This window comes from Pteronotus mesoamericanus, unplaced genomic scaffold (genome assembly GCF_021234165.1).
Source record: "Pteronotus mesoamericanus isolate MK-2021 breed Mesoamerican mustached bat unplaced genomic scaffold, CSHL_Meso_final contig_347, whole genome shotgun sequence".
NCBI lineage: Eukaryota > Metazoa > Chordata > Mammalia > Chiroptera > Mormoopidae > Pteronotus > Pteronotus mesoamericanus.
In genome coordinates this window covers 19,336,603-19,361,433 of record NW_026555137.1, presented here as the reverse complement: position 1 = coordinate 19,361,433, position 24,831 = coordinate 19,336,603, and the positions used below count along the sequence as shown (strand labels likewise).

The 24,831-nt window shown below is 43.9% G+C and overlaps 1 protein-coding gene across 1 annotated transcript in view; it reads left to right on the top strand.

The window, feature by feature from the left end:
- Positions 1 to 24,831, top strand: part of TARBP1 (TAR (HIV-1) RNA binding protein 1) — a 64,422-nt gene that overhangs the window by 1,070 nt on the left and 38,521 nt on the right. Inside the window, exons 2-12 of the mRNA XM_054576757.1 lie at positions 3,233 to 3,330; positions 4,711 to 4,780; positions 6,847 to 7,052; positions 8,268 to 8,320; positions 9,992 to 10,089; positions 12,403 to 12,538; positions 13,105 to 13,201; positions 13,717 to 13,806; positions 18,383 to 18,527; positions 23,457 to 23,553; positions 24,493 to 24,665. Of these exons, the coding sequence (XP_054432732.1) occupies positions 3,233 to 3,330; positions 4,711 to 4,780; positions 6,847 to 7,052; positions 8,268 to 8,320; positions 9,992 to 10,089; positions 12,403 to 12,538; positions 13,105 to 13,201; positions 13,717 to 13,806; positions 18,383 to 18,527; positions 23,457 to 23,553; positions 24,493 to 24,665 (1,263 nt within the window). The remainder of the gene's footprint in view (positions 1 to 3,232; positions 3,331 to 4,710; positions 4,781 to 6,846; positions 7,053 to 8,267; positions 8,321 to 9,991; positions 10,090 to 12,402; positions 12,539 to 13,104; positions 13,202 to 13,716; positions 13,807 to 18,382; positions 18,528 to 23,456; positions 23,554 to 24,492; positions 24,666 to 24,831) is intronic.

Here is a 24,831-nt window from a genome sequence, read left to right as displayed (position 1 = left end):
TCATCTAGAGGGCGTTTTATGACGTGACACAAGGCCCTGCAGCCCAGAACGGTGCATTTCCCAGCCCCGACCCCGAGCAGGTGGACTGCTGCGTCCGTGGCGTAATTTGGAATCGGACCCGCGCAGGATTTCACAAAACCAAATGTGCACTCTATCCTGGAGGGCCCATTCTGTAGAAATGAAGGGTTAGCGGCCATCAGACTGAAAGGAAGATTATGTACCTGTACTGACATGCGAACTGTCTTGAGTGTTAGGATTCTGCCGTAGAAACTCACTTTTTTTTTCTTTTTTTTTGAAATTTCACTTGGTAATTTAGGAGCAGGATTTACTAATATTTGTTAAACGTATGGTCCTTAAGTCGATCTATTGAGGGTATTTTTGCCATTGATTCGATAGAATGAGTCCGATTTTAAATTTTAGCATTTTGAGCGGTGCTTCCTATTACTCTATTACGGAACAAGAGCAGATGAAACAACAAGGCCTCCCTTCAGTTTGGCATGCTGCTCTTGATTGGTTTGCTCACTGAAACGTGTGAAAATATACTTCCATGAGCTTAAGGCCTGTTTTGAGCTGTCAAAGTCCAAGACAGATTGCTTCAAAAGCTGTCTCAGTAGCCAGTTCCTCCTGTTTCAGCTGAAAGCCGTCCTGCAGCGTTGGAATCGGCAGCGGCCTCTGCAGCTGCGTTGCTCTCCACTTCCGGGCACTGACACCTTTACTCTTCAGCCAGTTATTTTGGGGGTTACCCCCATGTCTTGAAATAACCTAGTTATATCGTAAAATCCATTGCCATAGTTAATAATTTCCATTCATGGGAGGTCAGCATTTACAACACCGATTGTGAAAATACTGTTCGCCGGTGATCGATCTATGGAATATGCACTATGGTGCTGTCCTACCTGCAAGACTTTCCTAGAATTGTGTCATTTCAAAATTTGTTCTCTCCTTATTTCTTACCAGCTGTTCGGCCCCAGATTCCTTGCTAGTTCCCTAAGTCTTTCCTGTACGAATTCAGATCATCAGGCATAGGATCAAGTTCCCCGCACCACCCCCAGAGCCCCCTTCCTGGGCCAGCCTGGGGCACCGCTGGCTGACGTCTGCCTTCGCCTTCGCCCTCGGCCAGGGGTCGTTCCCGTCACCTGAGTCCGGGGTTGGGGTTGGCGGCATCCTGGAGCCCTCGCTTCCCTCTTTTTCCGATTTACTCACTTGTTGCCGCGCATTCTCTCTGCGAGCCCGCCCGCTCCGGTCCACAGCCCTTCCCCCGGGCACCGGGGGAGGCCTGAGGGAAGAGCTGGTGAGTGGTCTGGACCCCCCCCCCCCCCCCCAGCATTCGCAGGTTTCTAACCATCAAGCTAGCCTACCCCTGGCCTTTAGGAACTCATCAAATGTTCGTGTTTTTGTTTTTTTTTTTAACTGCCCTTTTGGTGGCCGCCTTTTCCTCTTGGGCTCAGCTAACGGTGGAACAGTTTACGTGTCCTGCCTGCTTTCCGAGAAGCCTTCTGCCCTTCAGAATAGCATCGTGATGAGGGCGCTCAGAAGTGTAGGATGTCGCGGATTCTCCGGCTTCATGTCTTTGTCAGGATGGTAGTGACGTTCTCTTGTTGGGGTTTTCTGCATCCGTGGTGGGAGCTGACACCGTGCGGTCCAGGTGCCTCTGTTTTGACCGCACATTTGATGGCTGGTGTGGTTGCGGGGAGGATTCTAGCTTAGAAAACATTTTCACCCGAAATGTTAAAGGCGCTGATCTGTTGTCTCAAAAGGGAGAACATTCATCGTTGCTGTTGCAAAGTCTGAAACCAGCCTGAATGGTGTTCACTGGCGGGGTCTGCTTCTCCTCCGTGGCGGCTGGAGGGTCTGCATTCCTGGTGTGCCCCGAGGTCCTGGCACCCTGTGCGGGGCGCTTGCTGGGCCTCTTCTACTCGGAAATTGTGGCCTTCGCTTTTGGGAGCTTTTTTCTTGAACTCCCTGGATTTTCCTTCCTTTTTACTTTGTGCTATAAGGATTTTGAATCTGCTGGATAGGTCATCAAAGGAGCTTTTCTCTCTTATTTTCTGTAATTTTGTTTGTTTGCTCTACGTCCTGGGGGATTTTCTGAACTTCATTTCCAATTCTTTCTCTGAGTTTCTTGTTTTTGCTATCAGAGTTTTACTTGTCATGAGTTCCTTTTTGTTCTTGGAATGTCCTTTTTAATAATGTCCTGTTCTTACAACATCACTGCGCTATCCTCTCTTACCTCCCTTGAAGATGTTGGTGAAAGCATTTTTTTTTTTAAGGTTTTCTTTTTCCTGCATAGCTTTGTTTTCTCCCAATTTCCTTTTGTTTGTTTGGTTTGGTCTTGATCTTTCACATCAAGGTTTCTCTAGACGGCCTGGTGAGCCTTTGACACCTGATTGTATGTAAGAATCAGGAACCCAAAATCTGACGGCTTGAAGCTCAGGAGTGGTGCCTGTGGACTGTAAACATTGCTGTCAGGCGCTCTCTGATGCACGTGTCTCCAGGCCTTCCTTCCTGGGCTGCCAGGGTCCCCAGAGGCCTCCGGTCCCCGGCTGGGCAGTGCAGGCCTCGTCCGCGGCCTGGGACCTGCGCGGCTGCCGTGGTGATGGGGTGCGGAGAGGGGTCTCGTTTTATGGGGCGCTCTCCCGCACCCCAGCTGTGTCCAGCACATCGCAGTTCAGAGGCTGCTGTTTTACCTTCTCCAGAGACTAGATTCCAGTCTCTTTCCTGTTTGGGATAAAAGCCTCAGGAAAGGCACCTGGGACCTGACTGTTTCTTAGATGCACCGCAAAAGTCCTCTTCAGCTCAGCTTTGCTTTCAGCTCCACTTACAGAAGTAACCGTTGTGCCAATTCCTTAGGTTGGGGGCGATTTTGTAAATCAACATTTTCTTGGCTTTCCTTGTGCCAACTTAATACTTGCTTTCTTGAGTCTGCTTGGTTTTCTCTGTTCTACTGGGTTTTTGCCTTTGAAAAGTCCTTTATTGATACAGCGAGGTTCTTAGGGAGAGGAAGTAGCATTTCTGTTCAGGTGTGTTATCCTTGCCCAGAGCGCTAAAACACTAAGACGTGTGTATACATAAACCTTCTTCTGAGATTCTTGTTTCCCCGGGCCTCCTGTCTAGGCTTCAATAGGGGCCCCTCCTAGGGAGTGGGGCAGCTTTCGGTAACAGTGGCATAACTTTAAGAAGTACTATTGTTAAGAAACTTTGCCAACCAGTTTTCTTTCTAAAATTATAACAGGTCCAAGTCTGTTTTGGTGGTCTGAGAAGAAAAGAGATGAACTTCTGAAGTTTTGGGAAAACTATATTTTAATTATGGAAACTCTAGAAGGGAACCAGGTAAGCGTTTTTGTATTTTACCAAGTCCCACATGGATCCAGCGCTTATTTTTTTAGACCTTCTGTAAAAGCAATGCAAAAAGACCAACTTGGCTAGAGCCTAAAAGAACACAGGTGTACTTTGTTTTCTGGGATAAGTGCAAATTTAAAATTGAAGGTAAACCCAGGAAGTCAAAGAACACTTTTAATTAAGTTATCATTCAGAGAGTTTAGTCTTATTTGATCTTCTCTGGAGTTTACACCTGAAGGGTTAGTTTCTCCACCTTATCAATAACCTCCAAAGAAATACACACTTAGGAAAATGTTACTTAAAGCAATGCTGCAGTGAATTGTTATTAAGTAAGTATTTGCCCTTTAATTTTGTAGCTTTGCTTTTCTCTTTTACTCTTACACCGGTGGTCCTAAGAATGGCAACTTCAACAGTCCTTTCCAGCTGACTTTTTTGAATGAGTTTTTGTACAATCATAGAGTTTTTCAGTTGAGAGGAACCTCCTGCGGGACTTAATCTATTGCAGTGATTCTCAGACTTGAACATTCATTCAAATCACCCAGGTGGCTTGCTAAAGTATAAAGGCCTGGGTCCTGTCCCCAGAGTTTCTGATTCAGTGGGTCTGAGGGGGCGCCCGCACATTGGAGTGGTTTATACTTTCCCAGGAGACACCTGTGCTGCCGCTCTGGGGACCGTGCGTGGGAACCCTGGTCCCGGGCTTCCCAGCCTGTAAGCTGCAGACCACCCGGGGCCAGCCAGCTGTGCGCTCACTGAGGCGTCTGCTCGAATGCGCAGCAAGCGTTGCTTGTGGGCTGAAATGGTTACTCATGTATGTTTATACATACATATGTGTATATATATTTGCAAAGATGAGGAATAAAGAAAAAAGCATTTCTAAATAAGAGCCCCCACTGCTCATTTAGAAACTCTGATTTACCTACATTTGGAAGGATATATAAATTAGACTTGTACCTGCAACATAGTCTAAGTATGAAGAACATTGAACTCTGAACTGGCTCTACTTCTAAATGTGTGGCTTTGAGCAACTTGAGTCACAAGATAATGTATTTCGGTATCCTCTCCGCTTTGTAATATGCTAGTGTTATCAGCCCTGTTTCCCAGGGCGGTTGAGGATTTCATGACAAGGAGTATGATAGTCACTGTATAAATGTAATATCACTGTCACTATTTTCCAGGTTATAATCATTAGCTTTTTTACACTCTTAGGTACTTGAATTTATGTTACTTAAAACTGGGAAGAATCAGGCACCTTCTGCTTATTTTTACATGAGGGTGGGAAACAAAACCTACTGTTATGTAAACAGATGAAAATTCCCTTAAGTTTTTAAAGGTGAACTTTCATTTCATATGTCATTTTGCTTTTGTTTTCAGATACATGTTATAAAGCCAGTTTTACCAAAGCTAAACAATCTGTTTGAATATTCAGTGTCAGAGGAAAACGGTAATGGTTACTTTTAGTTTGTTTCTTTAATAACATTTGTATTTCTTCCCCTCTGATTTTATTACTAACTCTTATTATAGTGGATTGGGAGAAATCATAAGTGTAAAGAAATAAGATCTGCTGTTAACTTTCCAGATCCATCCCTTCTGCACTGACGGTTTACAGTGCTTTTTCCTCACTTAGCAGCACATCCAAATGCATGCACGCGTCTCCCATAGGTAGTCTCGAGAACGTAATTTTAAAGGGCAGCGGAGTTTTCTCTCATTTAGAAGTATAGGCAATTTTCTAAACTTTTGATTATGGGACATTTCAAACGTTTACAGGAGGAGGCGAGCCCCCCCGCCCAGTCCCAGCCGCGCCCAGCTGGGGCCAGCCTTTGGCTTCTGCCACAGGCAGCCAGCCTCTCTTGCCCCCCCCCCCCGCCCCCCGCCCCCCACGCATCCAGAGGCGCATCCCTAGACAGCATATCACTTACTCTGGGGTTATTTCAGCATATACTCTTGAAAGATAAGGGCTCTTTGGCAACGTTTTAATGATGGTGTGTTCTACATTTTTAATAGTAGCCCTTTGATACTATGTATTTTAACTGCTTTCCATTCTTATTCTCTGAATAGATCTGTTTCGTTGTTTGTTAGAGTTACTTTTTTGTGGTTTCAGTTCTGCATCTTGGACTTATTCTGAAGAGGAAATTCCAATATATAGTTTTAAATATGGTTTTAAGCCCTTAATCAGTATTGTACTATGGGAGCTTTCTAGGAGAAATAAAACAAAGCTGGAGCCTCCTAAAGTTATTTTATGGAATTAAGTTTAAATTAACAAAACAGCTAAATGCCAGCTAGCAGTGTTTATATTTGTATGAATGATAAAATCCTATGTTATTGTGTTTACACAAGAATTAACCCATGTAAAGGGTTTTAGCACCTACTCCAGAAAATTACAACGGTAATAGTTTAACCCCTTAGGAATTGAGCTTTATTCAGATGATTGCCTGGTTGTTTTGAGGATTTCTCACAGACCGTAAGAATCTATTGTCGCACCCGGGGCTAGAATTTAATTGAATCCTGTTGCGAGTTCACTTAGGGATTTGCTATTAAAATGGTTCTCTTATTACGACATTTTGCCCATAGCTCTTGGCAAACAAAATCAAATCGCAGTGACAGGTTTTGAAAAATTACCACTGTCAAAGCACTGAACGAGAATCTTGGTGTGAAGTACAAATAACGGAGCCATTTATTTATGGAATACTATGAATTTAAAATGCTGAATTTTTTTAAATAAAATTAAAAGATATGTCTAAAGAGTTAAAAATATCTCTAAGTTACATATTTATCCCATTTCCCCCCACTCAATTAGATACTTAATAGATACTTAGTATCCAGTTTATGCTAAGCACTGGGCTCAAGCGGTGAGTCAGATGTACTATTTTTCACTTGATTTTTGTGTTTTCCATGAAGCAATAATTCTGATGGTAAGTTTTATGCGAGCAACAGACAGGGGCCACGGTGGGGTGGACAGTGAGGGGCCTTGCCTTGGGGAGGCGGGTGGCACGAAACACAGGGTGCGGGGCACAGCCCTGTGTGCAGAAGCCCCGCGCCGGGCAGCTCAGCGAGGGGCAGGCGGGGGGCCAGCGGGCGCAGTGTGGAGGGTGTTGGGGGCGGAGGTAGGCGCAGTGGTCCTGCTCCGTAACCCGTTCAGGCTTTATCCTGAGAGCCGGGAGGAGCCACGCAGGGTTGCCAGCAGAGGAGGGAGTGACGGCTTCCGATTTCTAAATGAAACGTGGATTGAATCAGGCGGCGGGGGGGGGGGGAGAATTGGCTGGAATCGCCCCACATCTGAAGTTCTCACCTTCCTGCAGGGGTTCCATTTAATTTTTGTGTGCCGTGGCAGCTGCGACGTTTGCTTGTCGTCTTTCTGAATGGAACTGCCCGAAGGTGGAATACTGACCACTACGTCATCTCGGCTATTCAGTTATTAAACACCCTTGGATAGGATTAAACACAAACTCACTTTGTAGTGGGCGGTGAAGTTAATGTGCCGTGTATGTGTGTGTGCTTATGAATATACAGTCCACCCGGAGCAACAGAATGCGGCGGTCCAGTGTCAGCCTGAGACGTTCCGCGCGGGACGGTGGCTCCTTCACCCCTCCTGGCACTTGTGTATTTACAAAAGGATGTTCGAAAGTGAGAACAAAATCCTGACCAAGGAAGGCGTTGTCCACTTTTTGGAGCTCTACGAAATGAAGGTGCTTCCATTTTCACAAGAATTTTCTGAGGTAACAACAGCCCTTCCTTCCGGTCTTCCCCATGTCCAGAGATGAGGGGTGAAGGCATCCACGGCATTTATGCGCTTGTCGAACAATACACCAGGCCTCTGTAGCAGCAAAGAACATTTTGTAGATCTGCGTTCACCAAGTCCTCGCTCTCTGAGCTTTGCTGTCCTTTTGGGAAAGGCCTACTGCAGCGTAGTTTTCAGCAGGCTGCCAGCATCATTTCCACTGTGAAAATGGTTCTTTGGTAGCAGGATTATAAACACCGTAAGTCCGAGGATGCACGCTGGTGTAGGAGAAGCTCGTTAGTGATCTGTTTCCCCAGTTTCGGTCAATGAATTAACATTACCTGCTACAGGAAGCAGAAATTGCCTTTTGAGCTATTTTTATCCTACGTGTAAAATAATGATGTTGTGTATTTACTAGCATCTCTACGTCCACTTGTCAGAAATCACAGAGCAAAGAGACTGTGAGAATCCCAGCTGCGATTTTAAGGCTTTTAGTATGTGCCTTAGGAGTCACGTGACCACCTGCTTGGGTGTAGCGATTTGCCCGTTGAGAGTAAGCTGAGTAAACTTCCCCAGTTGTCTGACAACATGCTATCCTGGCTTTATTGAGAGTATAAGGAGAACAGTGTATTAGTTACTACCACTGCCTCTCAGATCCTGAGCGCTCACCTGGCGTACAGTAGCCTGCGTCGGTCGGGGCCAGTGCCATTTTCCTTGTCCCTTCCCGGTCCTCCCGTGCGTGCTTGGCCTTAGCTGCGCATCGTTTCCCTGCTTCCCTTGCGCCCTGTGAGCTTGCTGCTTTGACCGATGTCTGGAATATTTTTGAAGATGTAACCCTCCTCCGCCACTGTCTGCCAGGCAGAGGGGCTTACATTTTCTCTTGGGTATCTTTTCGATTTTTCTTTGTTACTACCTTTATTTCCACCAAGTGTTTCTTCTTTGGGTTCCCTTCTTCCTTCCTGACCCAACGTGAACTCTATTTTATACATGTTTACCAGGTAAGAGTATTCCGTGCTTATTTGGTGATTCTGGTGGAACTAAGGGACCCTCCCCCACTGTCTGGCGTAACGTAGCCCGTGGTGTTAAGAGGCCGGCTCTGCTTGTCACAGCCGGTCTGCTGCCCTGTTGTAGGACGTGCAGTTGGCCGTAGGCAAGCAGGCTTCAAAATTACAGTCACAACTCAACTCCAAATACTTTTTCTTTTTTTTTTTAGTTTATTATTGGACCGTTAATGGATGCACTTTCAGAGAGCTCTCTATATAGCAGGTAAACAAATATGTTTCTTGGCAGCAATGCTGTAATATTTATTTGATATATATATTTAACATGTTTATAAAAATGACCAGATTGCTTGATGCATTTGGTCATAATATATGTTACCTAATAGACATTCACCTTTTTCTTATCATGTCTCCTCTTCTGTTTGCTATTCTTCCTGCCTTTCTGCTGTTGTATCGAGTGTTTCTTCTTTTCTCTCGTTTCCTTTCCTACCTGAGCCCTTCCGCCTTCCGTTCCTGGGCTTTGGGGCGGACGTCTTACCTCCCTTCCTTTCTCCCCCTGCTCCCTGCCCTCTTGGGAATGGTAGTGACCTGAGCTAACCAACACTGTTAATGTTTTATTGTGACTTACAGAAAAGTTCTGAGAATGACACAAAGAATTCCCGCTTAACCTTTCATCCATATTCCCCACCTGTTAACGTTTTACCGCGTTGGCCTAATGGGCGCCTCTCGCTGTGCGTGGGCATCTGTTTCTGAGCTCTGTCTGCTGAGCAGGCTTGGTCTGCGTCTGTCTCAGCGTCTGTCTGTCCCTTCACCGCCCGTATTGAAAACTGTGCGTTCACACCGATGCACCCAGTTCCAGCCAGCACCGCGGGTTCCTTCTGACGCCCCCTTCCCACACCTGCCGGTGGCAGCCATCTTCCCGGGCGCATTAAGCCTTTGCCACCTTTAGCCTTCGAAAAGGTTGACGGTGTGAAGAGTCTGCCAGTGTTGTGCCTTCTCATTTTTTGACGTTGTTTCTCCTCTTGAGCGATCCCTGTAAAAATTTCCTTTGCTTTTGAAATTGTCATCTTTCTAATTTTGACTCTGTTTATACTTGCGAGTCTTCTGTTTGGCACACATCTAAACAGGAAAAAACCTCCCACTGCCTGTTTCCTTAAAAAGTATAAAACAGTCTGTGCTACCTTATATTAGTATTTAGTCCCATTTGATAAATATTGAAGGAGCATAGCAATGCTGGACTTGCCAACTATTTTTCGTTTTTAAATAGCTCATTACTGTCGGACAGTTTTCTGAAGCACTGAGACAGTGGGAGAGCAGCGAAACCAGCTTGGTGCTCTCAAAGGGCGTGCCAGGCGCCTCTGTCGTGCCAGGCGCCTCTGTCGTGCCTTCTGTTTGCTAGCACTCGGACCTGTTCGGTTAATAGATAATGTTTCTGGAAGAACCATAAAGGAGGAAAAAGAGAAGTGACTTTAGTAGATGTTAACAATTACATGCTCTTGCAAAAGTAACTAATTAGTAATATGTCTTTCTGGGAATGTTATTTCTTTTTATTTAATATCTAGAGGTTAAAGAGCATTGGATTATATATTGGAGGTAATAAAATAGTTTTAAATGATCATTTTTAGGCTTTTAAAAAAATGATACTACTTAGCACGATTCGCGGGTCTGTGTTGGGGAAAGTGTTAGGAAAAGGAACCCCATCCCGCTCAGTCTGGCGTGTTACGGGCGCATATCCATTTCCCTGGAAGATCCTGCTGTGTTTGTGGTCAGAAGGTTCCTCGATATTTTACTAATATTTGAGAAATCAAAAGGTTCATAAATAGAGCATAGTCTTATTGTTTTAATGCTAAGAGAATTTGGGGCTACAGTCCATTTAGTTTCCGTATGCTTATTTGTGAAGAGATTTTAAATACGTGTCTTTTTCCTTTGTCCCTAGGTCCCCAGGCCAGCCGATAGGAAGTGGCTCTCCACTGGGATTGAAATTACAGAAGTTTCTAGTCACTTACATTTCTCTTCTTCCAGAAGAACTAAAGAGTATGTGCAGTTGAAGACTTTAAAAAAAATTGAGTAGCGTTAAAAATGTATTTTAGTATGTTGGCTATAAGCACCATCCTTTGACTATTATACTCAGTATTATCAAACTAGTTTCCTTTTGCCAGGCGGTGCACACTGTCAGACTCACACAGGTGTGCTCTGTAACGGAGCACACGTTCGTACGTGACTTATTACCAGAGTTGGCGAGAGTGCATGGGAGTAATTTTAGAACGTGTGCTGTAGTGCGCCATCTTTTCTAACTATTTCTCTTGAACTCCAAAAATCAGTAAACTAGGCTAAGGAAGAAAGAACCTGGGTTTAGGAAAAAGTTGTAAACAGGCTATGCATTGTGGTGAAGCTGACCCTTTATAGATCCTGACTTAGGAACATTGATAGAAAAATACACTTGCTTTTTGTTTAAGACCTTGCATCCTGGGTGTGCACTCTAGAACTGGAAGCATTGTTCATGCAAAAATATGTATGTGAATATTTATAGCAGCATTATTCATGCCAGTTAAAAGTGGAAACAGCCCCAATGTCAACCATGTGGCTGAGATGGTGGCGGTCAGCGCCCCCTAGGGACCCGTGCCTGGTGTTTGTATGTGGCTGATGCCAGGCCCATAGTAGGCACTTGTAAACGTGTTGGATGAATTTGAAGTGGAAGCCTGGCTATTGCACATAGTAGGCACTTGTAAACGTGTTGGATGAATTTGAAGTGGAAGCCTGGCTATTGCACATAGTAGGCACTTGTGAATGTGTTGAATGAATTTGGTGTGGTTTGCACTAGTAGGCACTTGTAAACGTGTTGGATGAATTTGAAGTGGAAGCCTGGCTATTGCACATAGTAGGCACTTGTGAATGTGTTGAATGAATTTGAAGTGGAAGCCTGGCTATTGCACATAGTAGGCACCTGTAAACATGTTGAATGAATTTGCGGTGGAAGCCTGGCTATTGCCAGCTTCCTGTGCCACAAGGGAGGTGCTTGGCAAAAAGTGGGAACTTAATTAGTCCAACAGAAGAGAGGGCAGCTCAAATGTTTACTCAGTTTTTACTTAGTAGTTTTTTCTGTCAGGGATTTCTAGAAGGTGACTCTCTTAAGTGCACCTGGTTTTCTGCCAGCTACTTTGGAAGACATGAAATACATGTGCTACCCTGAAAGGATTTCCTAAAAGTCATCCAAAAGTGAGGATCTGAGGACACAGACGTTCACTAACTGCGTGACTTGAGGGCCTTTAAAAGGCATGCATTAGCAGAGAAGGCAGAATGGAGCATCATCCCTGTGTGTTTCAAAGTAGCAAAGTAACTTGCAGTGAATAGATCCAGAGTAGGTAAGAAATGCCCTCTGAGAAAAACTTAATGTCATTATTTGCAGATACCAGAGGCCAGTTACCATCAATATTTCTCACTTTGTTTTTTTTTAACAGCTCTCACAGAAGAATGGCTTTTAACAGTAAAATATTAATCTTTTACCTTTAAAAAAATAGCTTCATGGTTATTAGAATCTCTACAACAGAATAGAATATGTATTTATGTTACTAAATAGGAATATAATTAAAATAACATTGATTTTTTTCAGTAGCTTTATTGAGAAATAATTCACATACCGTAGCATCCACCCCTTTACAGTGTTTGTTGGGTTTTAGCGTATTCACAAATTCCAGAATACTCTCATCATCTCCCCCCCAAGACACCCCAGGCTCGTTCACACCACGTCCCTCGCCTCCCTCCTCCGGCTGCTGCCAGACGCGCCTCTGCTCTCCGTCTCTGTAGACTTGCCTAGACAGGGTGGATGTATGGACCCATATGACATGTGGTCTTTTATTTTACACCTGGCTCCTTGCACTTAGCTTAATGTTTTTCAGATTTATCTATGTTATAACATGCATCAGTATTGCACTCCTTTTTGTGGCCGAACAATATTCCGTTGTCTGGATACTTCTCATGTATCCATTCATCAGTTGGTAGACATTTGGATTGTGCTGCGATGGATATTCACATGGGTGCTTTTATGTGAACATATGCTGTGCACGCTCCTGAGTACACACCTAGGGGCGGAATGCGTGGGTTACGTCAGAGGAGCTACTAGGCTGCTCTGCGCACCGGCCGCGCCGAGTTCGGTCCCCAGCGGCGGTGTCCCATCGTCCTGGGCAGCGCTCGCTGTTGTCGGTCCTTGTGACGACGGCCGTCTCAGTGGGCGTGAGGGTCATCTCGTTACGGTTTTTGATTTGAATTTCCTGCCTAATGTCTAACGATGTTGAGCATGTTGTCATGTGGCTGTTGGCAGCAATGATATTTTAAAACTTTTTCTTCCAGGTAGTTTTTTGTTAAGTTTTATTCAGAAGATGACCAGTAGACACTGGTGTGCTGTTCCCATTTTGTTTCTGTCTAAGGCTCTGGCCAGTGTCCCAAGATGCAAAGCCCTGGGTCTGGAAGGGCTTCTGGCCCTCAGGTAATTTAACCTGTGTGTGTTCACCTGTGATTTTTTGACATCACTCTCCATCCATTGATTTGGTTTTCCCCTCTGATTTTCTGTAGTGAATAGTTTTAGTTAATATTGGCATTGGGATTTTTTGAGCTCTTAGTTTTATAAGAAAAAAGTATAGGAAAAAATCTATCCGTATAGTTGAACTTATGTTGTTTTACAAATTACTAATTTAAATATGTGCCATAATACATGCTGTTGCACTTTGACCACTTTAAAATAAGACCAGGAAGTTTTTAAAAAATACATTGATATATAGGAAACTAGATCAAACCAGAATATTGATGACTAAGTATTTCTAAAAATGTAAAATTATCTTCATTTATAGTCTCATTATTTTTAAAAAAGATTTGTTTTGTATTAAAGTTGAGCTTTCTTAGAGACCTTAATGGAAAAGAAAAGCTTTGAAATTCTGCGGGCGGTGACTCTGCATTCGTAATGGTAGATATTATACATTGGCTTGTCAGTAATTACCAGTTGCCGGAACCGCCCTCCTTGGGAACGTGGGACTGACCCCTGCTGTGTCCCTGCAGGGATGTGCTCCAGTGCACCACGATCACGCACCAGATCCTGCTGAGGGGGGCGGCGCAGTGCTTCCTTCTCCGGGCAGCCATGAACTTGGTTGATGTGGTCAGTGCCTCTTCTTTACTCGGGATTCTTCACTCTGAGGAGTGGGTTAGGGTTAGCAGACAAGATCAACACACTAGCAGGCCTGCGATGCTAATTCAAGACTTACCGCCTTAAGGGACTGAACGACCCAGCTGGCTTTCTTAAGGCGCAGGGTCATTTCTGTAGCTTTGAAAAGTACGAATCACTTTGATTTAAATAATGAGAAATTTCTCATAGAATGTCTTTGTTTTTGCTTTTAGATTGGGACTATCTTGTCTCTAAGAGAGTAACCTTGATTTTAAGGAAAATAGGCTTATAAAATAATCTTTTATATAATGTGTTGGTTGTTTGCAATCAGTATCTTCATTTTAAAAGTTCAATAATATTTTCTTTTTAAAAAACAGCTTTCTTTAGATTGCCCTAAATTATACTTTAAACGGAATACTAGATTGCTCTTAGAGTGATTTTATTTTATTCAGTTAAAAATTTTAAAATGAGTAACTTAAGGAAACTCCCCCCTCCCCGCCCGGCTGCAGGAGAAAGTGTCGCTTTCCGACGTCTCAGCTTTTCTCACGTCGCTGAGACAAGAGGAGTCCTTAGCGCGAGGGACACCGCTGTGGACAGAGGTGAGACTGAAGGTGACTCATGAGAAGGTCTCCAAAACCCTTATAGAAAATGTTTTCTAACTGAACTCATCACTAGCCGTTCATGCAAAGTGTAATGATTGCTTCGTTATCTATCAACAAAGATCTTTTAAAATGGTACAGTTGCTTTGAGCGGAACGGATGATGCTGCTGGGGTCGCAGGGAGAGACAGGGAAGCTGGAGGGGAGAGGGACCCCCGGGGAGAGGAGGAGGCCGTGCTGGGGGGCGGGGCTCTGTCCCGGGAGACGGAGGGGCTGAGCCGCTGCTGGGCACCGGAACAGCAGGTAACTCCGCCCCCTCTCTCTTTCCCGCCAGAAGCGCTTTCACCCACCCACTTGCCCATGCCTGGCATCTCGGGAATTTGTAAACCTTCTGGCATTATGCATCTGATTCATCTTGAGACCCTAAGCGTCTTGCTTTCCTGCACCACTGCTTGGCGGTGGCCCCCACGTGCCTGCTGCGAGACACCCTGTTTTTGCCCATCCCTGTCCCTGCCCCCCCGCCCCCCACAACGTGTCAGGGCCTTGCTGTCAGTTGGGGCCTGGCCAGCCCCTCTGCAGGCCTCCCCTGACCCCTCCTCTTTGTTTCCTTTAAGTCCCGGGGCTCCATTCACCCTACTGATTCTAGCTCCCACCCATCATACACGCGGTTGAGTTCTGATCTGTGTTCCCTGTAGGTTACGTGTGTTTTTAGTCCAGGAACCTTTTTTTTTAAAAAAAATATTTTGTGTTTCTCCAGTGCTTGATCACTGAGGCTCGGGGTGGGGCTGTCTCTTTAGGAGATAGTTCTGGCTCTGTCTGCATGGAGAGAAGCAAGAGAAATCAGCTGGGGCTGCGTTAAAGTAACTCAGGCATAAAATAAGGAGGACATAGAATAGGGTAGTGGCAGAAGGAATGGCGAGCGGCACATTGGGGCCTTTAAGAATTAGAATTTTATCTTATATTCTTGACCATAATGCATGTAATTATGTGGAATCTGAAAAACACAGAACCATTAAGAAAATAGTAATCACCTGTAATGCCCACATATTTTTTGGTTTAATTCTTAATTTTTTTGAATATACATATATTTTCACTCTTGCCTTCTCACTATATATGTATATTTAAAATGATATATTGGTATATGCGATTTACAAAATTAAAATTGCTGTTTTGAATTTTGTTTTTCATTTTTACATATATTTGAGCATGTTAACATGTTGCTAATTAATTCTCCCATATGTGATACCTAAAAATTCAGTTGATTAAATGTTTTGGAATTTATTTAATCAGTTCCTTCTGCTAGACTTTTATTTCAAACTTTATCTCATCTATAAGTATTTCACTTATGTACTGCTAAAAAAATAAGAACTTTAAAAGGATACAAAACAGGCCCTTTTTCACCTGAAAATGTTAACAATTTCTTGATTTCAAATATCCAGTGTTTACCCTTTTCCACATGTCCAATAAGTGTGTTTCTCTGTTTGTTTCTTGCACTTTGTTCAAATATTCAACTTTGTTTAAGTATCCAGATAAGGTCTATTTGTTGCTTTGATAGGTGTAGTTTGTAAGCTGTGGTTAACCCCTCTGGAATTTATTTGGTGTAGGGAATGAGCTGTCAGGTTTCAATGAGCAAATGCAGGTAAAGTGTTTCAGGCTGTGCTTAGCCCATGTAAGTGTAAAAATACCAGCGACTGCTATTGTCTGTTCCTTTGGTTCAATGAGCCAGACCTTTAATCGTTTCTTTCTTTTTAAGGACCCAGACCTTAGATTTCTTTATTTGTTTCACTTAATTTTTCAGTTGTCTACTTCATTATTTGTCTTCATTTTTTCTTCGTTTACTTTCTTTTAGTATGTTTTACTTATCTCTCAATGTCTTGAATTTATTGTATTTACTGGATGCTTTATTGTGCACCTTCTACACACCAGCCTTTGTGCTAAGTTTTCGGAATACGGTGGTGAGCAAAAGACTGTGACCACTGCGGTTTGTACGTGAGCCCCAATTTTAATACCTTTTGTTTGTTTAATAATAAGAGCACACGTGTATGTCTATGTACCTTAAGGTAGACTTGGCTGTATTCTACAACTTTTGCTATATAGTATAAATCTGCGGTATGATGATGAATCATATAGAATCATGGATATTTAGTCATTTTTAACTTACAGAAATGGCAATTTCATATAGCCCAACCTAAGTAATTTTTTAAATTAATTACTTTATTTTTTTAGTGCAGTTTTAGGTTTACAGAAAAATCGAACAGAAAGTACAGAGACTTCTCATAGCCCTCTGAGACTTCTCGTGCCTCCCCTGGGCCCGCACATTTACCCCTATTCTTCACATCTTGCGTTTGCAAGGTACATCTGTTACAGTAGAAGCATTAGTATTAACTCACGTCCACAGCTCACATAGGGTTCACTCTTTGTGTTGTGCATTTTGTAGGCTTTGGCGAATGTGTAACCGCATGCGTCCACTGTTACAGTGTCATACGGAATAGTTTCACTGCCCTACCCCCCCCCCCAATTCTCTGCCTGTTCACCCCCGCCCCAAGCCCCCTATGCCTCTGCAGATTTGCCTCTTTCAGCCTGTCATATAGTTGCAGTCATACGTTAGGAAGCTTTTCAGACTGGCTTCTCCCTCCCGTGCACCCTAAGGTCCTCCCGTGTCTTTTCATGGTTGGATGGTGTGTTTCTTTTTATCACTGAATAGTATTCCATCTTCTGATGTACCACAGTTTATTTACCCACTCACCTACGGAAGCGTATCTTGGTTGCTTCTCAGTTCTGGCAATTATGAATAAAGCTGCTACAAACATTCATGTGAAAGTTTTTTGCGGACATAACTTTCAACTCATTTGAGTAAATACCAGGGAGCACAGTTGCTGGATTGCGTCGTAAGAGCATATTTAGTTTTGTGAGAAACCACCCTCTTCCACAGTGGCTGCACCACTTTGCAGCCCCACCAGCAAAGAATGGGGGTTCCTGTGGCTCCACGTCCCCACCAGCATTTGTGTTGTCAGGCTTTGGGAGTTCTGCCGTTCCATTAGGTGTGCAGTGGTAGCTCATTGTGGTTTTAATTAGCAATATGTAACGAGATATGACATTGAGCATTTTTTCATATGCTGTTAGCCACCTGTATACTCTTAAGCTCTTCGTGAAGTGTCTTCAGCTCTTTTGCCCATTTTTAATTGGGTTATTTGTTTCCTTATTAACTTTTAAGAGTGTAAGTTGGATACCAGTCCTTTGTCAGATGTGTCTCTTGCAAATATTTTCCCTGAGCCTTTGGCTTGTCTTCGTTCTCTTGACAGGGCCCAAATAGACTTTTGTGACTTGTATTTTAATGGGAAATCAAGGGAACCTGTGTGCCTGGGGCTGCCAGGCAGATGCCACTGAAGCCATAAGTCTGACATGAAGAGACCCTTTGAAGGGAAACATTCTGAATTTTGTGATAGATTTGATAGAGGGAAAGAATCAGATATGAGTTTAAGTTTACTTCAGTAATTTTGTTCTAATAGGATTGTGCTTGTGGACATATGAGACTTGGAAAACCACGTATGTTATATAGCAATAACTAAGACACTCTGTCTGGTCAGTTTGAGAGGAATATAAAGAAAAAGTGCGTACTGTGGAGAGATGAATACTAGCCGATCTCACTGTTAGACACTTTGTATTTTAAGACAACCTGCTTGGTAAAGGCCTACACACATCAGCTTCCTTCAGAGCTGTTGAGCTGCTCATTCATTGGTTCGTGTGGGTGTCAATTTTAGTCCTGACCCATTTAGTCATTCATGAAGTGATGTATTATTATTTTGTTCATTATTATTTTGTTCTCCTTACATGTAATTTTGGGTTACCTTAATGGATGCAAAAAATATTTTTAAAAATTTTTTACCTTGAAAAAATACATAATTATTTACTTCATGTTCAAATTCATGTATGAATTTGCTTATTAAGATATATTGTAAAAAGAAAGTTGAGAACATAGATTTCAAAACAAAATTCACAATTGCATGTGATCAAAGATGAATTCTGTGAAGTTCTGTGACTTAGTTTTGCAAATCTCCTAAAAGACATTATGGAGAAGAGCTAGGACAGAATTTCTCTTTTAAATTAATATATTTTAAAATGCACACATGATATAAAATAAACTTTTGAGGAGGTAGGAACTTTAATTATAACTTATATTTCAAATTCTACATTCTCTCAAAAATAGACATCCTTGGTTTAGTATGTGAAGCCAGAATGAATTTTAGTTTAAGGTTATAACTTGTATTACATAATGTGTTATTTTTTCATGGAGATGTTATGTAGAATACCTTGTCAGAATGTGCATTTGATATTAGGTATTTTAAAAATTCTTGTCCGTTAATGAAGTTTATTAAAGCTGAGATGGAGATTAGAAAATACACACTTTTTTCTGCTCACACTATCTACTCAACCCAGTAATGACAATAAATATTTATTACTTTGCTTTATTCAGTCATTTAAATCTAGTTTATTATGGAAGAAAAAATTGGCTTTGGGAAATTAGAAACCCTTTGGTTGGGTTTTTAAAATACGGTAATAACTATTGTCTTTTCTAGCTCTGTGATTGGTTGCGTGTTAATGAAAGCTGTTTTGGGCGACCCTCGGCTTGTAGCTCCGTTGGACTTCCAGAGACAGCATGCTCCTTAAATGCTTATGTAAAGAACCTAGTTGAAGAGCATATTAAGCCACCTGCTTGGGAAGGTAAGTCTGAAATCATTTTTCTGGACCAGTATAACCAAAATGCTTTCAGAGAGCTTTTAACTAGTTTTCAGATCAAGATATGGGCTTTACCAAATGTCAGTTTTCTGATGTAGACCTGTTTTTCAGCCAAATACTGCAAATAACAGGATATGAAAATACTGCTCCCTAACTTGTACTTTATCTGTTTTAGGATTTGAAATCTTAAACTATTTTATATGCTTTAATAAACTAATAAGTGGCCAAGGGTAGGAACTGGACACAAAAAAAATCTATTAGTTTACTCTACAATTACCAAGTTTATTGTGGGCTGGAGCCTGCAGAGGTCTTTCGGGGGCCTCTGAGCAGAAATGCTTGGAGCTATATCCGTTCATCTTTTGTTTGTTTCCACAGTGCTACCTTTAGTACGGACTGATTATGCAAAGTAATTTTAGGGAAAAATTGTTTGAAAAGATGGTTTTGTTAGTTTTCCTTTTTGGCAGATACTCAGCAAAGGTAAGTCTTGCGGCTTCTTTGGGGGATGCATGTGAGTCTGCGCAGGGGAGGAACTAGCTGCAGATCCGATAATTAGGGTTCTGTTGACATTTCCATTGCTTCCTCCTCATCAGCATCATCAGTGATCATTTGGGGAAATTGCATCTCTGAATTACCGTGTCTTAAACTGCCTAGGTCTGGCTCAGACTGAGTCATTTTCATTTACTGATTTCTTTAATCTGATCATGGACTGGCTCTCAAATGATCAGATAATTATCCTTCCAAAGTACTTCAGGGTGTCTGTTCTTTTTTCTTCAACCATTCTCTTTTGTGTTTTATTTCTTCTGTTGTCTAGTAGATTTTCTGTGCCATCACTTGGAAGATTCTTTTGCTGGGCCTATAAAAGTAAATGAATTTTAGTCCCTAACACCCTAAACATAGAGTAAACCCCTGAAATAGAGCTTGCCATATAACAGAGAGTATATAACAGCATCAGGTCTGACTAAACATTTAAAATTGGATGAAGCAGGATTTTCAGATAACCATCAGTAAGAATCCACGGAGCTTCTAAAATTGCTAGGATTTCAGGAAGGGTCTGTGCTTCGAGAAGTCTGCCCTTGGAGCTTTGCTGAAGGCAAGTGAGAACTGCCCGGTTGGCCGCTTTGAAGGCCCCGGCGTGCGCGGTCCACCCCAAGCGTAGGAGTGCAGCCCCGGGGCCTCCGGCTCACGTGGCAGGAGAAGGCGCGCACGTGCACTGGGAGAGAAAATATTTCATTCTCCCACAGAGCCCCAAATGTCCCCACGCCCTCCCCTGTCCCCTGTGAGGTCTTGATTATATGATTGCTAGAAAATACGGGGAACTCAATACTATAAAGGCATTTGATGTCATTTTAGTCTTCATTTATGAATGAATTTTTAATGTCAACGTGGGATATAAAGCATTATTATGAGTAAAAATGTGGGTAAAAGATTCATCTTTGTAACGCTTATAAATTTAACCTACTAAATTTTTTGAAATAGCACCAATATTTAGATTTAAAAAAAAAAACAAATTTCTTACTGATGGAAAGTAAATGGCCTTTATAGCATTTTAAAAATAATATGTAATAAAGTTTATTCTTTTGTGTTATCTTTTAAACTGAGTTTACCTACATGCAAATATATATATATATATATATATATATATATATATATATTTTTAGTATTGTTGGTCTCTGGTACTAGACCAGTAAATTTATATTAAAATATATTAAATTACTTCCAAAATATATTAGAATACTGTAAAAATGTTTTAAGTATTTGAATCACTGGGCTAGAAAACTAGGTTTCTTACCTAAATTTTTCTTCGGAGTTGATGTGAAGAGTATAATTTTACTGCAGTAATATACCATGATTAAAAAAGAAATCTACTCATGACTTCTTTTTATTTAACTGGCTTTCTGAGATAGCAAAATATTAATTTTTATGAGTCAACCAAGTTCTCTCCACCAAAGGCTGTTCTAGGAACTTTGTGTATGTTATTTAATTTTTATAATAAAGCCAGGGAAAGCGGCAGGTTTTATTCATTTGATTTTGCAGAAGATGCCTTAGACTTTCCGAGAGGTAGCGGACTCTCAAGACGCCACGCAGCGCGTGCGCGCGCAGGCCCGGGCCTTGGGGTGCAGGAGCCTCTGTGCCCGTCTCTACCCCTTTTCTGGGTGCGTCTCAGGGATTCGCTCCTCTGCGCTGAAAACCAGACTTGCCCCTTCACTGGTCACCTGGCATCTACTCTTGCTTCCCCTACAGTCTTTTCCCACGTTGTACCGAGAGAGAAATACGTACAAATTTTGATCTTACAAATTTCTCCTTCCCTTCTACGTGTAGGGGGAGAACTCAGAGACGTCGGGGGTTCGGCTCCAGACCGTCTCAATTAAGGGAGCCACGTAAAGTTAGGTTTCACTGCGCTCTGGTCTCTCAAGTGTGCAGTAGCGTTGTGTCTGGAAAGCCCACGCTGACCATCACCTGAGCCGCCAGTGAGTTGCAGTCTTTCTGCTGACGAGGGGCTGGCCGCGATGCCGGGGGCCGCTGCCTGATTAGGGTGGTGGTTTCTGAAGGTTGGGTGGCTGTGGCAGTTTCTTAGAATCAGGCAGCAATGACTTTTGAGGCATTGGCGACTCTTTCCCATGAGCAATTTCTCGGTAGCACGCGGCGCTGTTTGATAGCACTCACCCACGGTGGAACTCCTTTCTAAAGTGGAGTCAGTCCTCTCGAACCCTGCTGTTGCTTTATCAACTGAGCTTATGTAGTATTCTGAATGCTTTGTTGTCATTTCAACAATTTTCACTGCATCTTCAGCAGGAATAGATTCCAACTCAAGACACTTCTTTCTTTGCTCAGCCACAAGAAGCAACTCCTCATCCATTAAAGTTTTGTCATGAGATTGTAGCAAATAAGCCCTGTCTTCAGACTTCACTTCTAATCCTAGTTCTCTTGCCGATCCTACCACATCTTCCGTCACTTCCCCCTCTGAAGTCTTGGACCCCTCGAAGTCACCCAGAGGGGTGGAATTAGCTTCTCCCAAACTCCTGTCAGTGTTGACGTTTTGACCTCTTCCCATGAATCACCAATGTTCGTAATGGCATCTAGAAGAGTGAATCCTTTCCGGAAGGTTCAGTTTCCTCTGCCCAGATCCATACACAGCCTTAGGCAGTGTATTTCTTAAGTGATAAGACCTGAAAGTCGAGATCGCTCCCGGGTGCGTGGGCTGCAGCGTGGGCGCTGGGTTAGCAGGCGTGAAAACAACACCGACCCCGCTGCTCGCCCCCTCCATCAGAGCTCGCGGTGACCAGGGCGTTGTCAGTGAGCCGTGAGAGTTGGAAAGGAATCTTTTTTCTGAGCAGTAGATCTCAGATGGGCTTAAGCCTCCGTAAGCCATGTTGTGAACGGGTGTGCTGTCCCCGAGGCCTTGCCGTTCCACGTGGAGAGCACAGGCGGAGCAGATCTAGCTTAGTTCCCAAGGGCCTTGGGATTTCCTGAAAGGTAAGTGAGCACTGGCTCAACCTAAAGTCATCAGCTGCATTCGCCCCTCACGGGAGAGTCAGCCCGTCCTTTGAGGCGTTGAGGCCAGGCACTGGCTTCTCCTCTCCAGCTATGAAGGTCCTAAGTAGGACCCTCTGTCAATGTAAGCCTACTTCATCTACATTAAAACCTGTTGTTTAGTGTAGCCACCTTCACTAAGTATCCGACCAGATCTTCTGGAGAACTTGCTGCAGCTTCTTCGTCAGCACTTGCTGCTTTACCTTGTGCTTTGATGTTGTAGAGATAGATTGTTTCCTTGGAACTCATGAGCCAACCTCGGCCAGACCCAGACTTTTCTTCTGCAGCCTCCTCGCCTCTTCAGCCTTCACAGAATTGAGGGGTTAAGACCATGCTCTGGGTTGGGCAGTGGCTTACGGGAATGTTCTGGCTGGCCTGATCTTCCATCCAGACCCCTAGAGCTTTCTCCGTGTGAACCAAAAGACAGTGTTGTTTTCTTATCCTTTGTGTGTTCACTGGGGTAGCACCTTTAGTTTCCTTCGAGAACTTTTCTTTGCCCTTACAACTTGGCTTATTGCTTGGTGCGAGAGGCCTAGCTTTCGGCCCATCTATGCTGTGATACGCCGTCCTCGCTAAGCCTAATGCATCCTAGCTTTGATTTAATGTGAGAGCCTTGTGACCCTTACACTTGAACACGTAGAGGCCAGTGCCGGGTTGTTAATTGGCCTGATGTCAGTGTGGCTGTGTCCCAGGGGACAGGGAGGCCCATGGGAACTGGGGGCCATGTCAGTGGGGCAGTCAGAACACACAGCCTTTATGGAGTAAGTTTGCCGCCTAACCTGGGTGTGGTTGTACCCCCGAACAATTGCAATAGTGGCATCAGAGATCACTGATCATAGATCATGATGGAAGAGCTGGAAACGTTGCAAGAATGACCAAAATGCGACAGACGCCAAGCGAGCAGATGCTGTTGGAAAACGGCGCTGGTACACTCGCCTGCCACAGACCTTCGACTTGTAAAACCCGCGCCGTCTGTGGCGTGCACGAGAGCGAGGCGCCCCTGCCCGCTCCCGGTGCCCCGCGTGGCTTCCTCCTGCCCGGGGGGGAAAGACGGAAATCCTTTTCAACGCCCACAGGCCCCCTTGTCGTTCCACCTGTCCCTGTGACCTCGTCTCGGTCATTCCCGCCCCCCGTGTCCCCGTGTCGCTGGCTCCCTTCCGTTTCCTGGAGGGGAGCCGCTGTCCTGCCCGAGGCCCCTGACCTGCCCCTCCTCTGTCTGGGACTCTCATCTCCCTCCATGGCCGCACTGTCAGCTGCCACACTCAGCCCAGCGGTCATTTTCAGTGTATGTAGCCGCATAGTCCGTAAGCCCCTTGTGTTGGAAGCCTCCCCGGTGAAGGGTTTTGTTCCGCTTCGCAACCCCGACTGTCGTCTCTGAAGCAGGAGCGAGCGGCTGGGTGCCCGGCTGGGGTGAGGCCAAGCTTGTTGCTCTGATGGTCCTGCTGGCCGTGGACGTGGAAGGAATGAAGACGCGGCACAGGTAAGCGCTTCTGAACTTGGAAACAGAGCTTCCAGAAAAGGAAAAATAAAAAGGCTGCTCAGATTTATGGTGGATATTCAGACTTGTCCACGATTGGTATGGAATTGACCACATGTATTGCATTAAAGGAGGAAACTGGAACATTGGCAACAAATTAATTATAAATTAAGAGTAAATTAATGGTACTAAAGGCCGTTAGGTTGGTAAGTTAGACTGTTACAATAATTACTGATTTTATATAAGAATATTAGAAAAATATGTTTTAAGATCCTAGCATAAGATTAGGTGAAGAAATTGACTGGATTTAATCCCTTTGTTAAAGGTGTGAACTTAAAAAGGGAATAAAGATAAAACAATCTCAGTTATATTTTGAGAGTGTGAGTGGGTTGGCTCTCTCAGGTTGTAACTGTTGCAAAAGCTGCTTCCTTAGGTCTTGTATTTGCAGGATATGCAGTTAATGTGGTTCCCATTAAATCTATTTTCTGGACAGTTTTAGTACCGAAGTTGTTTGTAACAGTTTTCTATAAATCCTTAATTCTTTATGTATTTTTTTTGTTAACATGTCTCATCTCCTTCACTAGCATTTGTTTTTGTTTTCAACTGTGGGAATGGGGTCTCAGCATTTTAATTTGCAAGTGAGACTGGCACAGGATTTCCTTTGTACTCGTGTGCAGAGCTGCGCGCACGCGGGTTCTTCCCTGTGCCCTCCCTAGCGCCGGCTCTTCTCCCCGGGAGGCCACGGGCCGGGGGGTTGGCGCGCAGATGCGGGGTGCGGTGGCGGCGATGGTTGGTCCTAGGAGGCACTGGGTGGTCGGATTGTCCACCAGAGCGATTCTGCCTCGCTGAGTCCATCAGTCAACCAACTCCACAAATTATAGTTGGAAAATAATTTCTTCATGCCTTTGAAATGCTTGATCTGGGCGTGTTTTTCATGTCTAGTGAAAAGCGGAGGATGCAGAATGTGCTGCGGACGTTCTTGGACCCTCTCCTGGACGCACTCGCAAAGCTCGGCTACAACGCCTACATGCCTGTGCCGAAGACCGACAGGTGCCTCCAGCTGCTGGTGACGCTGCTGCACGAGGCCAGAGGCCCCAGCGCCCTGGATGGGGAGGGTGAGTGGCTTCTGCGGGGGCCTTGCTTGCGTACTGCTGGTGTGTAGAACGAAAGGAGGTTCCTGGCCTTTGAAAAAGGCAGCAGCTGTTCGCTGGTCTCCGCCCCAGCGCAGCGAGCAGCCAGGCGCACAGCTGTTGGTTGCTGCTGCTTTACAGGGTGACTTCA